At 39.9% G+C, this 14,671-nt stretch overlaps 1 protein-coding gene across 1 annotated transcript; it reads left to right on the top strand.

Moving 5' to 3' along the window:
• The first annotated feature begins 8,527 nt into the window (after positions 1-8,527).
• Positions 8,528-11,640, top strand: LOC145485359 (interstitial collagenase-like). Its single transcript, XM_081464038.1, has 4 exons — positions 8,528-8,755; positions 9,617-9,996; positions 10,294-10,634; positions 11,062-11,640. The coding sequence occupies exons 1-4, from the start codon at positions 8,651-8,653 to the stop codon at positions 11,064-11,066; spliced, it is 831 nt and encodes a 276-aa protein (XP_081320164.1). The 5' UTR covers positions 8,528-8,650; the 3' UTR covers positions 11,067-11,640.
• Positions 11,641-14,671: the final 3,031 nt, after the last annotated feature.

The following is a 14,671-nucleotide window of genomic DNA, read 5'->3' as shown; positions in this document are numbered from 1 at the left end:
GTGAGAGCTATCAATAAATTTCTCAAAAAAGCCATAAAATGTTTGGGCACGTCAATATTTTTTCTGTGCTGGCGTACTGTTTACATATGACTTTACGATTTATGGCCATTTCATAACATCCACTAAAACATAAAAGCTATTTCTCTGTCTTAACCTAACTCGAAATCAACAAGAAATAGCTAGTTAAGCATTTTCCTATCGATTACGAGTAAAAATTCGGCGAAAAGAAGCACTTGAGAAACCTCTTTCAAATATTTTCGGAGCTACATCTTGGGCCACATTGATATGAATACTGCAGCAGAAGATTCAACTCACGAGTCCCTCAACTTTCAGGTGTAAAATAGAATGGAAACAAGAAATAACTACTAAATAGACAATGGGCGAGAAAAGTGTTGAGACACTTGGCAGTAAAATATTTGATTTCCGAGTGTCTTAGACACATTTTCTCGCCTTCCTCCCCCGCAAACAATGTTGATTTTCCTATTTCTTAGACCGCACAGACCACAACGCCTACACAACATTGAATTGGGGGACCGAGGGTATCAGAGAATTAACGCTAGATGCAAATAAAATAGAACTAGTGCTTAAACATCGAAAAGCGTCATTTCCTAGTGTCTCAACTACTTTTGTCGCCCATTGATACATCACTGTACAAGACTACTCAGAAACAAGGAAATTCGAGCTACTAGTAGACCTCTGAAGACCGTACACGTAGACCTCTAAAGACCTTAATTTGTGAAATTCAAAGCATCAGACTACGCCTAAACAAGATTATACAAGACGAGAGGTGCAATTCTAAGAAGTGAGGTGAGGTGGTACGAAGACGACGAACGCAACACCCGTTACTTCTTACTTTGCGTAAAGAAACTATGAAAACAAAAAGGCAATTGGAAAATTAAAACGTTCAAACGGTACCGTTACAAATGATCAATTCGAGATTCTGCGAGAGCAAATGGAATATTATAAAGCTCTTTTCACTTCGGCTACGCACCCTGAAAACTCAAACGATGCAGCCTCCGGTTTCTTCGAAAACATTACACCTTGCGAAATTTTCTATGCAGAGAAGCCTTTTGTTCGAAACTTTAAAACAAAAAAACTGGACATCCACAAACGGTATTGTTTTAGCTGTGTAAACCGTCTAAACGATGTAAACAGTCTTAACTATCATATTGTACTGTAACTAAGTATTGTGCTGTAATGCTATTTTCCTCTTTTTATTTTGTTTAGTTTTTCCTATGTATAGTGTGTTTGTAAATTAATTCAAAAAAAGACCTTACAACAGGAGTTTGTTTCCCCAGGTCGAGACCGCCGGCCGACCTACAAACAAATGTTGTTTATAAGATTCCCTGTGCGGATTGTCCGTCGAACTATATAGGTGAAACTGGAAGGTGTTTACAAACAAGGAAAAAAGAACATATTAGGAACAGGAAAACCTATAAAAAAGGTTCAAACATTGCCACTCACGCATGGTTGAACGGCTACTCTATTGACTTTAAAAACGCCTTGCGTGAGGAAGACCATGGAATCCTGGCATACTGCAGGTCTAGTGTAAAGGAAAACGAGCCTTCGCTTTATCGATCAACTCGACATTATTTTCACACGTTTTGTGTAATTATCTCATTACACGGCAAGAACGCCCCGAAGTATATTTTCCTTCGTATATGTATGTCTCGAAACGAAAATTTCAGGGAGTGAAGCGCACATTTTGAGTTCATTTCCGATGAGTTTTCAACGTTTTTCGCTGAAATTTGGAGAGAACGTTGCCCGATAATCACGCTAAAAAAACTGTATCGGGGAATTTTTGTTTTTGGCTTTTTTCAAAAGTTATGACTATTTTAGTGAAGAGAATGCATGTTCTATCAACTCTCAAAGTTTAACTGTGTACCAAAAATAAACCAGACAAGTAATAGAAATTTCCCGACACCTTTTTTTAGAGAAAGGTGTCAAGAAGACATGGCGATGTTGATCGCGTCCTCCCGCTCAAATCCGACCGGAAGCGCATTTGATTAGTGACCTCTGTACTTTGGGAAATAGGACGCTATATTTGGAAAACCTTAATTTTTTTTTATTTCAATGAATGCACCCTCGTATTCTAAAATTCCTAACCTTTCAGGAAATATATCCGTTGCTGAAGTTTGCGTCAAACGTTCGACCGTAAAGCGGCGCCAACGAATGACGTTCATTTGGGGTATACTGATACCTTAATCAGAGAACGTTTTCAAATTTTAATTACGTCTTACCCTGGTTGATCGTTTAAATCATTAAATTTCACTGTTTATAAAACAATCGGAAGCCGGTGCAAATGACTCCTGCGGGAAATTTGCCTTTGAGAATTTCACGGCCAGTCGCGAAAACATGACGATATAGGTGAGATTTCTCATAAGAATTCCTTCCGTATGTTCCGATTCCAAGCATAAGGTATACTTTCATTTTCGTATCAACTAGATGTATTTCAGAAATCACAGGCTATAACTTTGTGAAAGCGTAACGATAGCCTTTGAGTGGCTACACGGCTACACGAAGGCTAGCAAAATGACTGCTGTCCAAATTTTACGGAAGATGTAAACGAATTTAGACAGAAAATGGCGAATTTAGAAATGAGCATCGAATTTGTTACTCGCGCCGAACCATTTATTCTGGACTCAGACGGACGAGTTACGTACGTACTCGCATCTGACTGGTTTATAAACAATGTAATGTCACAGCTTGCATATGCGTTGAACCGTGAAACCATCCCTCTAAGGCAACTTGAAATACAAAGCGTATAAATTGCTAACTAAGTTATGGGGATGGTTAGTTTATCACAAAGTGCTGGTTTAATTCGTAAGTTCTGTTAATTGTACCAAAAGGGGTTTTAATGAATGCTGGTGAAATTACAAAATATTTACAGTTGCATTCTGTGAACAGTTAGAGCTTCATTCCCCGCACCTCGTTGGCGGGAAAATATCTATCATAAAGCGGAACACACGGGAAATGACGAGGGAAAAGCAAGGGAACCCAGAAAGATATGTATGATGGAAAAAAAAAAGGAACTCCATCTGCAAAGAGCTAAAGCATGGAGGAACCCACAGTAAATGCACGAACGTCTTATTTTGGGACTGACAACTTTCACGGCCTTTGTTCACACGATCTTGATTATTCGTGCAGAAATAATCTTACTTAAGAATGCTTGTGGCTTCGTGGCTGCTTAAGAGGTTTACATAGTTTTAAAAGTGTTGACGGGCCTCACAACTCCTGCAGTTCGCGAGGAAAATATTATTTAGCCTTTATAGCTTAGCTTTGACAAGGATGTCTTTCAGGGATTTTTCTTTGCGATATGATACTAGGGGTGGCTCCTTGAAGATATTTCTTAGCTGTGGTTTGTTCTATATCAAGTTCTATGTCATTTCCCCATGAGTATTTCTCTTAAGCTAGGTAAAGCCGGGTGCTATTGTGTGACAAAGGGTAGAATTTTCTTTCGTGCAGTTCTGTTTTTATATTTGTAAGCGATGTTTCCCTTTCAAAGAATTTGACTTCTGAGAGATGTTTTCAGTCTACTGTTGCTGCTATCTGCTATCACCTTTGTACACTATAGTGTCCTAGCCGGCAGTTGCTTTCTGTTTGAAGACTGCTTATTTACAAAGTTGCTCTTTCGAGACTTTGCTTGCTCAAGCTTTCTAAACTTAATTGTGAGTCTTTCAATGCACCTGTGGTGAAATTTCACCAGCGCTCCTACGAGAGCCTGTTCCACTTTTTTCCTGGTTTTAGGCTTCTGCCTCTGTACTTGAGCACTTGGGATGTCGTCTTCAAATTCGCTCGTTTCTTCGCCCAGAAGGCTGTCCTCGTCTTGTTTGGTTAAATCGCTAAACTCGGTTTGCATATCTTCCGTTTCTTTGCCAGTTAGTTCTTGGTCCGTGGTTTCGATAAGAAAACCATCGCTGTTGAGTTTATCTGCCATATTTCTGCTAAGGCAAAAAGCACAACTTGCCTGCATATCACAGAAATGCAAAACATTAGAATTCATAACAACATGATAGAGTCCCTTCCGAAACCTCCCGTGTTTGTGCACCATTATTTGCACACTGTTTCCATGTTGATAGAGTCCTTCGGTTGGCACTGAGTGTACATGTTTTTCGGCAACGTGATCCACATCTCAAATAAAACGTGTGGGAAGATTCTCAGTTTTCGTTGAATACAGTCTGAACAAACAGGTAAGCAAATATTTGGAAATAATCTCTTACCGTGCTTGTTCACAACTGTACTTTAAATCAAACAAGGAGAACGTAATTTGAACTTTCAGTCGATCATTCTCAGGTAATTTCAAGGGAAAACTGGATAGATATCATCGGACTCTAGGCGTGTGAGCTGGGGGGGGGGGGCGAGGGGAGCTGCAGCACCCCCCTCCAGCTACGGAAATAGCGTAATTTTTCGGGCAAAACGCTCATGATTCGGGCAACAACACTTGAGAAGAAACATTACAAAATAATGCTGTTGGCGTGATTTCCAAAACTCGTAAATAAAGGTTCCTACTTTTTATGTCTCTCTGAGTTATTAGACGCCCTGCCGGGGATCTGTAGGCCGTCAAGTGGTTTCTTAAAAGAGTTGCTACCTAAAAGAGTACCGTGTAGTGTCATTTGTATCTGCTACTGGTCTAAAGCATCGTTGCGCACCGAAGACGTCATGGTAATCAGTCGGAACAGCGACCTTTCCTTTTAGGTTTCAAAGCTTGTAAGCTACTTTCTCTGACATTTGCCTTGTAAAACAAATCTCGAAGGACTTCTAGTAATACCTCGTGTTGTTCTTTGAACGTCTCGAGTATGTCGAGACGCTCGTCTCGAATATGTATGGGAAGCCATAGTAAAAAAAAAAATTATTTTTAAGATCTAGTTTTCAAGACGACAAAGCCCAGATGTAATTCCAGAGAATCGATGGTGATATTGCCATATTTTATTTTTTGTCGGTCGAGAATTTTTTTGTGTCGAGAATATTTTTTGTTGCCCGAGAATATTTTTTGTCGGTTGAGAATTTTTTGGTCGGTCGAGAATGTTTTTTTGTCGGTCGCTATTTTTTTACCGCATGAGAATTTCTTATTTTGGATTAAAAAAAAAACCGCAGAAGGAAGAAAAGCCGGCAGGGCAAGCAAGAAAACTGCCGCCCCACCCACCCCGCCCCGCCCCCCCCTCCCCCCCTCTTTAACTCAAGGTCTGGATTCGCCACTGTTTACTATCCTTCCCCTTTAAAGCCTCTGTATCAAGAAAGTAATCTCGTTCTCTCAGTGATATTTCGGCTGTAAATTTAACAGTAGGGTGTGGAATTTGTTAGCTTATTCAATAAAATGATTCACGTCCTTTTTACTGTAGTCTCAAAGGTGGAAAACGTCATCAGTGTAACGTTACCATTCCCTTGGCTGGATGTTACTTTGTAGAATTAACTTATTTTCCAATTTCCGCCTCGAAGACATAAATTAGCAAAGGACTCTACCGTTTTTGTTCCCATGGCGGGTTTCATCTTTTTGGACTGCAATGGAATAAGTTTTCCTTTAGGATTAAGCCAAGCGTTTCCCATAGGTAATGTGTTGGGATCGCGGGATTGTCACTGTGGAACTTTAATATCATATGCTTGGCATTATAGTGCTGTTTCTTCTTCTTGCGGTATATCGTGGTACGGGCATTTTTGATTAAGTCTCATTCGTATTTAAACAAGTTAAGAAACTGAATTTGAAACTGAAGTAATTGATTAGACAGTTTTATATCAGAAAAAAAAAAAGATTCAAGGAGATTTTGAAGCATGTATTTCAATGGCTTATGGCCTTGAAGACAAAAAAACAAAATTCTCGACAGACATAAAAAAATTCTCGATCAGCAAAAAGATTCTAAACTGACAAAAAAATTCTCGACCGATAAAAAAAAAAATTCTCAACCCACAAGAAGCAATCTCGCAAGATCAATATAAATTTTCAAAGGGTGGATTTGCATCTCGCTTAGTGGAATGACATTTGGGCTTGTCATCCTAAAACCTGGATCTTAAAAATAATCTGGACCACTTTTGTCCACTATGGCTTTACATAAATCTAGAATAGCTTCTGTAACGGTCGTCCAAACGGCCCATGTCCTATGTTGCTGATCAGCCGATCACTGAACGAACGCCATAAGGGACCGTTCATTTTTTATAAGGTAGGGGGGGGGGCTGGTGGGATTTGGGGGGGGGCCATGCGAAAAAAAATGGCTTTCGAGGGGGGCCCATCCCAAAAAAATAAGGGAAAAAGGGGGGGTCACGTGAAATATTTTAGTAAAACTTTAAAATGGCATAACGTTTGAATATCAAAAAAATTGCTATAGAATAAACATAGAAGGCAGGATACAAATTTATTACAAACTTTCCTTCTGCTTTAAAAAAACGTTTGGCGACAAAAAGCATTTGTAGCTACTGAAAAGAAGTATTTAACACTGTTATTTTCGAATGCAACTTTCACTGGCACTCATCTTCATCTTCGCTGTCGTCGAGTTCTTCGTCGCCGCTTGTGCTGCTATGGGAGTCTCTTTCACCAATGCTGCAGGAAGCAGCAATGCTTTCTGTTAGAGTGTACTCTTCAGGGTACATGAAGGTGTAAACATAATCTCTGACTTCCTGCTCAAGGATTGTGGTGATTCTGCTTCTTGCAGCATCGGTGAAATAATTCCCTTCAAAGAGCTGTGCGATGTATGGCCTATCTCTTCTAAATAACGACGTGGCAACATCCTCAACTTTAATACACTCTTCCGGGACGGCCGTTCTAGGAGGGTACACACAAGGCATTGTGGAAGATCATTTCCTAGCGGGTTTCCAACACAGATTCCATAAACTCGTTGGACGTTGTTTTCAGTCCGCTTCCTCTTTCTTTCATTTGACTTTCTGCGGTTTTCTTTTTCCCTTCTCCTTTTGTTGATGTGCTGTTTGAGTATGCCCTTGAATATGCTGTTATAATTGCTCTTCTTATTTTCTAGTGCTTCCATGTCCTGCGTGACCTTCGTCAACATACATTTGATCTGTTTTACATTAAAACTGTTGGCAAATTCTTCGCCCTGCTTTGAAGCAAGCCCACTGGACTAAAAGAGTGTGGAATCGTGTTCCTTTACATCTTTCAATATGACATTCAACTTTTCCACCATTGCTCTGTGCTCTTTGATGGAGAAGTTCAGTTTTCTTCCATCACCAGGCTTCAACTGGTACCCTGATTTGTTTTTTAAACAACAGCTCTCTGTAGTATAGGGATTGTAAATATTGTCTTCATAGTGAGCACAATAACGCGAAGTAGGGGGGATACTAGAGAAATATTGCCGGCTTTCACATGACGTCACTAAAATTCAAACTACAAAACTATTGATCCTCCTGACATCTTACTTCCATGATGTATAAGAGCAGCTGAAAACTAACATTCATACAAATTTTTGCTCCGAATGGGTTCTTGGTTTTGTGATAGATTACGCTTGAATTTCTAAGCTTTTGCGTGACGCGGCATTTACGTGACGGCCGAGAGAGCTGTCATGTTGGGTAGAAATGTGACTTAATTCGGGTAATTTGGCTATCCGAACAGTTCTTGTATTAGAAAAAATATTATTTTAATGTTTTTGAGTTCCTCGAGAGGTAAATTCACGCTTTTGTAGCAAAACTCTTTGACAGATGTTTCTGTTGGTTTCCGGCCGCCATGTTGGTGCCCATCCGGATGGGCACCAGGATGGCGTCTCCATACAAATCTCTGTAAATTTGGATAAAAAATTTATCCGCATATCTTGCATAAGAAAAATTGCTGTGACCTGAATCTTGGCGAGAGTCTTTGCATATTTACTTTCTTTCTTTTCTCAGAATCTGGACTTTATCTATTGAACGGTTTTGATTTTTATTTTGATCTATTTTGAATGGTGTGACACTGAAAAGCAGCAATTAAAAAATTGAAATCTAAATACTGTTTGTTCAATTTTTTTTTTTTGGGGGGGGGGGTCATCCCCAAAAATGACCGCTATAAGGGGGGGGCCATGTGAAAAAATTGGTAAGCTGAGGGGGGGTCATGCGATTTTTAAATGGTGCTTCCTAAATCCCACCAGTCCCCCCTCCCTCATAAAAAATGAACGGTCCCTAAAAGGAAGAACTTTTTCTTTTAATGAGTTTTAGATTTACTAGATTAAGACTGTTGATAGGGGTCATTGAGTATGCAAGCTTTCAGCAACAGGAGTATGCATTTGACAATGCAAAGACAGGTGGCAGGTGAACGACTTTTGTTGGGTGTACATGTTCTTCGGCAATGTGATCCAAATCTGAAAATTAAAACTTGTGAAAAGATTCTCAGTTTTCGTTGAATACAGTCTGAACAAACAGGTAAGCAAATATCTGCAAATACACTATTGTACTTGTTGACAATCGTGCTATAAAATCAAACAAGGATAACGTAATTTGAACTTTCAGTTGATCGTTCTTTGCTGATTTTAAGGTGAAAACTGGACAGAAACGTAAACACTTTTTAAATGATCTTCAGTTACAGAGGTATAGAATTTTCTGATAGCTTTCTCCCCGGCTGAGTAAAGACAGCAATACATACACAGGATCTCATGAATGTCCCGGTCATCCGCTAGATAAGGAACTGTCTCATTCGGTGCTAACAGCAATTGTGTTTTGCTTCAAGAAGAAAAGCTCGACCATGTTTTTCTCCTTGGTTGTTGTCTCGCTGCTTCTTGTCTCAGGCAGTGCTGCCGACGATGTTGATCCCGATAATGAAGGAGAGGACGAGACGGAGCTTGCTGTGGTAAGTTAAAGTCTCAGCTCCAAATAAAGATACTTTGGTAACAAAGATAACTCCAAGTACGTAGGTTAAGTATTTTTTTTTTTATTACGCTGTTAGTAGAGCAAGGTCGAATTCCAGCTATTCTTTTCAGTTTTTCTCGTTCGACACCAGCGCTATGAACAGTTTTTTTGTTGTTGTTAACTAAGACCTCGTTGTAACATTTCTTAAAACGGTACTGTTACTGATAAAGATTCTGTCCGTGTTTCTCGTTAATTACGTGGGCAATCACTTCGCATTATTCGTCTTACAGCTGTAGCTGTTGTCGGTTAGAAGCAAAGCGACAATCCACTGAGAAAATGAGTCATTTTAGCTATTTTTTTCTTTTAGGCAGCCATACTCCATGTTGTTGAAAGGCATTTAAAAGATCGGAAACAGTTTCCGTGTTTCTATCGAGGTATAGAAACACGAGTGGAGGCTTTAGTTTGGGAAACCGAGAAATCTTTTTTTCTTTAGAAAACAGCCCAAGGAAAATAGCGGACGACGTGACTACGAAATTTTTTTTTTCTCCTTTTTCGCTAACCGGTAACTTCCCAGTAACAAAATAACTGAGAGTTATTAGCACAGTTCAATGTGTTGGTTCATATAAGTAGGTCTGAAATTTAAATTTACCTAAGTCGAGTTAAACTTTGCTCACGCCATGCACCATGAAAATAATTGCATTTCCTAAACAATAGATACACACATTTGATATCAACTGACTGGCTTAAACTAAGTAGAAATTCCTATCTTAAACAAGGTAAAAAAGAAATGTAACTCGGCAAACATTATGGTTCCTCGATATTTTATATTTTAAAACCTTTACGTTTCCTTTGATTCTTGCAGAAATATCTGACTGACTACCACTACATATCACCATCCAAATCGGGAAACCACGACGTTGGTGAAGCAGTTAAGAAGTTTCAGAACTATTTCCATCTGCCAGAGACAGGAGAAGTGGACGAAGAGACGTTGAACGCCATGAAGAAACCACGCTGTGGAGACCCGGACGTTGAAGAGGAAGCAAGTCGCTTCAAACGATATGATGCTGTGAGGTCTTGGTCCAAGACAAGTTTCACGTATTATATCAAATATTCTGGTCAAGACTTGTCGGAGTCAGATCAGCAGAAGGCCATCTCTCAAGCGTTTCAGAAATGGAAAGATGCCTGTAATGCGCTTTCCTTTACTCGAACAACTAACCCTAGCAGCCCCGACTTTAAGATCAGGTTAGAGTAAATTTTTCTTTTCTTGTTTTGTTTTTCTTTTGTTTTTGTTTGTTTTATTTTATTTTAGGATCTTGAGTGAGCCACTGGATTATCGTACACGCTTATGTAGGCCGAGTGTGATATCGTTGCTTTGCTAGCTATGTTGCAATTCCATTTCAGTGAAGTGAAATGAACCGATGTCATTCAACCTAGCCCTTGAATGTGATTCAATGTTTTAAATCGCTTCGCAACAACACTTATGTTTTTACAGAGCAGATCTCGTGTAACATTTATAAAACAACGTTTATGTTTTCTTAGCTTTGGAAGCAGGACTCATGCCGGTATCCCTGGGGAACCAACAGATAGCGCGACCTTTGATGGAAATGGTGGTGTCTTGGCACATGCGTATTATCCAAGTAATGGACGAATCCATTTCGACGAAGACGAGAAATGGTCTTTTTCAGGAAGGACGGGTGGATGGTGGTTGTGGACGTACACGGATGCTCAGTCAATGGTCTGGGTTGCTACTCATGAGATCGGGCACGCGTTAGGCCTGGGGCACTCTAATGTCGGCGGCACCGTCATGTGGCCCACAGCCAGCCTTGGGAATCCTTCATTGCACTCTGATGACATCGCTGGGATAAGAGCCCTGTATTCGTGTAAGTAATTATGCTCCTAACAAGCACAGTGAATGGGTCTCGGTCACTTTATACACCGAACGTCTCTGCAAAATATGTGTTCATTTATGAGTATCCGAACACGCTGACGAGCAAATAAGTGTTATCATAATTATTTTAAACCACTTGGCTTTAAAAAAAACATGGAAACAAATTCTCTGAGCGCAAACATAATCAACTATTTGCTTGTGAAAATTTTACATCCACTTCACTGTAAAGGAAAAGCACTGCTTGGATTATGAAATATGATTTTGGTCCTTGTCTCTTTCACTATACGGTGTACATTTATAAACCCTTCGATTATTATTATTATTATTATTTTTTTTTTACAGCTGCTATAACTTCATTAAATGTAATTTATTTTCTCGTTACTACACAATAATGTTTTGTTAATTCTTCTCAACTGCAGGTTAATCAGGTCGCTGTGAGAAGTACACTTCTGTTTCACTGCCCAGCATTCCCGAAGTACAAGACCAAAAAGGAACATTGCTTTGTTGATGAATTTCTTCAAATAAGCCAATAAAATACTTGCAATGTTTTGATACCTGGATACTATTCATTTGGTTTTTAATTAACTGTTAAGGAGTTGTACTACGACGCTGAAAATACTATCAAAACATCGGTTTTGGGGGGCGTTAAACGGGCTGTACTGTAATTGTAGTGAGAACTGAGCTGAAGGAATGTATATGTGTTACTTGTTTCAGTGCCAAAACTAACTTAATTTACATTCCGGACACTCTTAATTTACATTGAGGATACACACTTGACATATTTTTTTGTATGAATATTAGTTTTCAGCTGCTCTTATACATCATTGAAGTAAAATCTCAGGAAGATCAATAGTTTTGTAGTTTGAATTTTTGTGACGTCACGTGAAAACCAGCTATAAACACAATAGCTTCCATTTGGCATGAAAATATGCTCGCATATTTGTCCCTGGACGTTATCTGTTCTTGAAAGCTCACAGTTTTCCTCGAACTACGCTCTTGAAAACATGTTCGCTTCCCGGAACAGATAATGTCCGCGGAGAAATATCCGAGCATGTTTTCGCGCCAAATGGACACTATTTTTTTATATATTTTCAACGTTCCGTTATATTTAGAGGTCAGTGTGGAAAACCATTTGACAGTCGTGCATAGATTCTTTTGATTTTTCCAGATCAATCTATGAAAACAAATGAGGTCTTCTGCTTATATTCCTGGATGATTTTTCGTTAGTTTTTCTGTTTTGACTTTAACAAGTCTCAAACTTAACAAATTGTTATCAATGAAAACACACATTTTATGTTATGATTTTGCATTCGATTTCTTTTTGAGACCTCGACTTATCTCAAATTCAACACGAATTTTACTGCCCAAACAGGAGCCAGCAAGAGAAAACAAACAGCGGTTACAAACATAACAAACAGGTTTCGTATGGTTTAAACTTGACGTTTCGTATGCTACAACATACATCTTCAGAAGTGACGGTTACAAAATATGACATGATTTAAAAAGACTAAAACTAAAGCGAGGTATTGGTAACTAGCTGGACAACAATGAACAAAAAGAAACTACATCTGGTGTGAATTAATAAAGAAAGAGTTTTTCACTACCGACGTTTTCATTTAGGGCGGGTTTTAAGTCACATTGTAAATCACTTTGACCACTTACTAGGATCTCAAAATGGTCCCATTTGATGTTGTGACCGGTAGAAGTTGCTTTTACCGGTCACAACATCAAATGTTTTAAAAAATACCTGCACTAATGATAGCTTGGAAATCTGAAAACGAGAGCCATGCTGTCTTGAAAATTTTCACTTGATATTTTTCTCTTCTTGTAAACTTGGATGCTTACCATTTAGCAAAAAAAAATCCGGAAATTTCGGTTGAAAGTCAAATGGAACAGTAATTTTCTGGAAAATTTATTCGGAAATTGTAGACTACCTCCAAAGGTAGTCCTCTTTTTCCCTTCGGAACGGAACGGTGGAAATTTCCTTACCAGTTGCTATATTTTCCAGTTTCCAGTCTCTCATCAGCCGAAAACAATTACGAGAAATCGAATTGCAAATGGTAAGCGCCATCTCGTTCGGTTGGTTTGCTGATTTTGGAAAAACCCTTACCCTTACAACGGTCATCCCAACCGGTTTATTCTAGCCCTGACAAATGGTAAGCACCCCTTATCTTTCCTGCCGTCCCTGTAAGCAGCATTGTCTAAGTTCTCCCTTCGTAGTTCCCTTTCAAACCAAAGGGCCCGCAAATTATAGCCATTTCGACATATTTTCCTGACTGTGACTAAAAGTGGGACGGGGACTTGGGGACTGGGACGTGGGACGTGGGACGTGGACTAGGGGACGCGGGGACGTGGGGGCTCGGGGACGCGGGGACGTGGGGACGCGGGGACGTGGGACGCGAGCACGCACGGGGACTCGAGGGCGTGGGGCGTAGGGACTTGAAGACGTGATAAACAAACAACACCTGACTTTTGTGCTGAATTTGTAAAATACAGTTTTCGGCGGTCAAGTGAAAGGTAATCTAATATGCTGGAGAGTTTGTCAGCAGACCAGTAGCTGATGATCTCCAGCATATGTTAGGGACCAGCACCGACGACGACGAGCCCAGAGAACGACGACCGGAAGTAAAATTTCCCCTTACCGTGCTACTACGAGTGCTCAACTCGTCGTCCATGTGAAGTTCAGGACGTCAAAACGTCAGGTTTGCCGTCCAGAGCGAACATGAGTATGTATTAATCTATTTACGCAGTGTTTCAGCCAGAAAATTTATATCAAACTATTGAAATGAAAGTTGATTATTTATTTAACCTCTTAGCTTTGTATTAACTAGATTTTACGGCAAGTTTGACGTAGAAATCGTTGGTAATAACATTATTTTGGGTTTGTCGATTTGTCCGTTGTGAAATTTGCTTGTCAGCGAAAGTAGAAAATTAAATGAATTCAGAAATTGAAAAATGACTCTTTCTTTCATTTTCTTCTGGTTCCTATCTACATGAAGGCTTTCGCTTATGTTTCTAGGATAGAATTTTAACCCGGGAAGGTCGTTTTAGATTATATTGGCCCGAAAATTCGGCATCATTTATCTCTCCGAGTGAAAACCTGTTATGTTCGTCCTATGAGAAATCGAGAGTTTTCGACATAAATTCCTCATGTAGAACTGAAAGTTCGTTTTCATCGATAGTAACGTTTTCGTAGCTCAAGCGAAACTGGTCGTGGAGCTCGTGAAAGGAAGACATGACAAAATTTTTCGATAGTTTTAGGTCGATGTTTGCAAGGACTCAGCTCTATTTACACGTACTTGCACTTGGTTTTCACGCCATGAATGACGTCCTAGATCCAGTCCTACAAAAATTTTACTCATCATCGGTGCTTAAGGTCCCTATTACTTTTCATTTGACCGCCGAAAATTGTATTTTACAAATTCAGCGCAAAAATCAGGTACGTGTTGTTTGTTTAACACGTCATCCAGTCCCTACGTCCCACGTCCTCGAGTCCCCGCGCGTGCTCGCGTCCCACGTCCTCGCGCCCCCACGTCCCCGCGTCCCCGTCCCACTTTTAGTCACAGCCTATTCTCCTGGCCATTTTCTGCGAGATAATTGGAGATGAAAGTCAGAAGTGAAAAATGTGCCTCTAGATTTGTGGGTGAGTGAAGATAATGGGTAGAAAATAAAGGAAATAAAAGGACCGAAGAGAGATCTCTTTTGTGGACGTTCTTCGCAGCTCATAAATTTGATTTAATCTGATCTAGCAGGGTCCATTCCCCTGGGTTTCAACCCCACGGACAGTCCACCGTGGGGACAATCGAATTGTTCAAATGCCCAGGCGTGCAAAATGGCGAAACAACGAAATGGCATTTAACGGTTAACCTAGATAGCGCTGTGGTTAGCTAAACTAGCACTCGGGTTAGCCTAAATATCACTGACTCGACAGTGGTTAGCTCTAACCCTTACTGAAACCCTTATTAGGGGTTAGGGTATCCCACCCATAGTGCCATTTCTTCATTCTGCCTTTTTGTTTTAAACACACCC

Source organism: Orbicella franksi, chromosome 4, assembly GCF_964199315.1.
Source record: "Orbicella franksi chromosome 4, jaOrbFran1.1, whole genome shotgun sequence".
NCBI lineage: Eukaryota > Metazoa > Cnidaria > Anthozoa > Scleractinia > Merulinidae > Orbicella > Orbicella franksi.
This window is presented reverse-complemented; position numbering and strand designations above follow the sequence as displayed.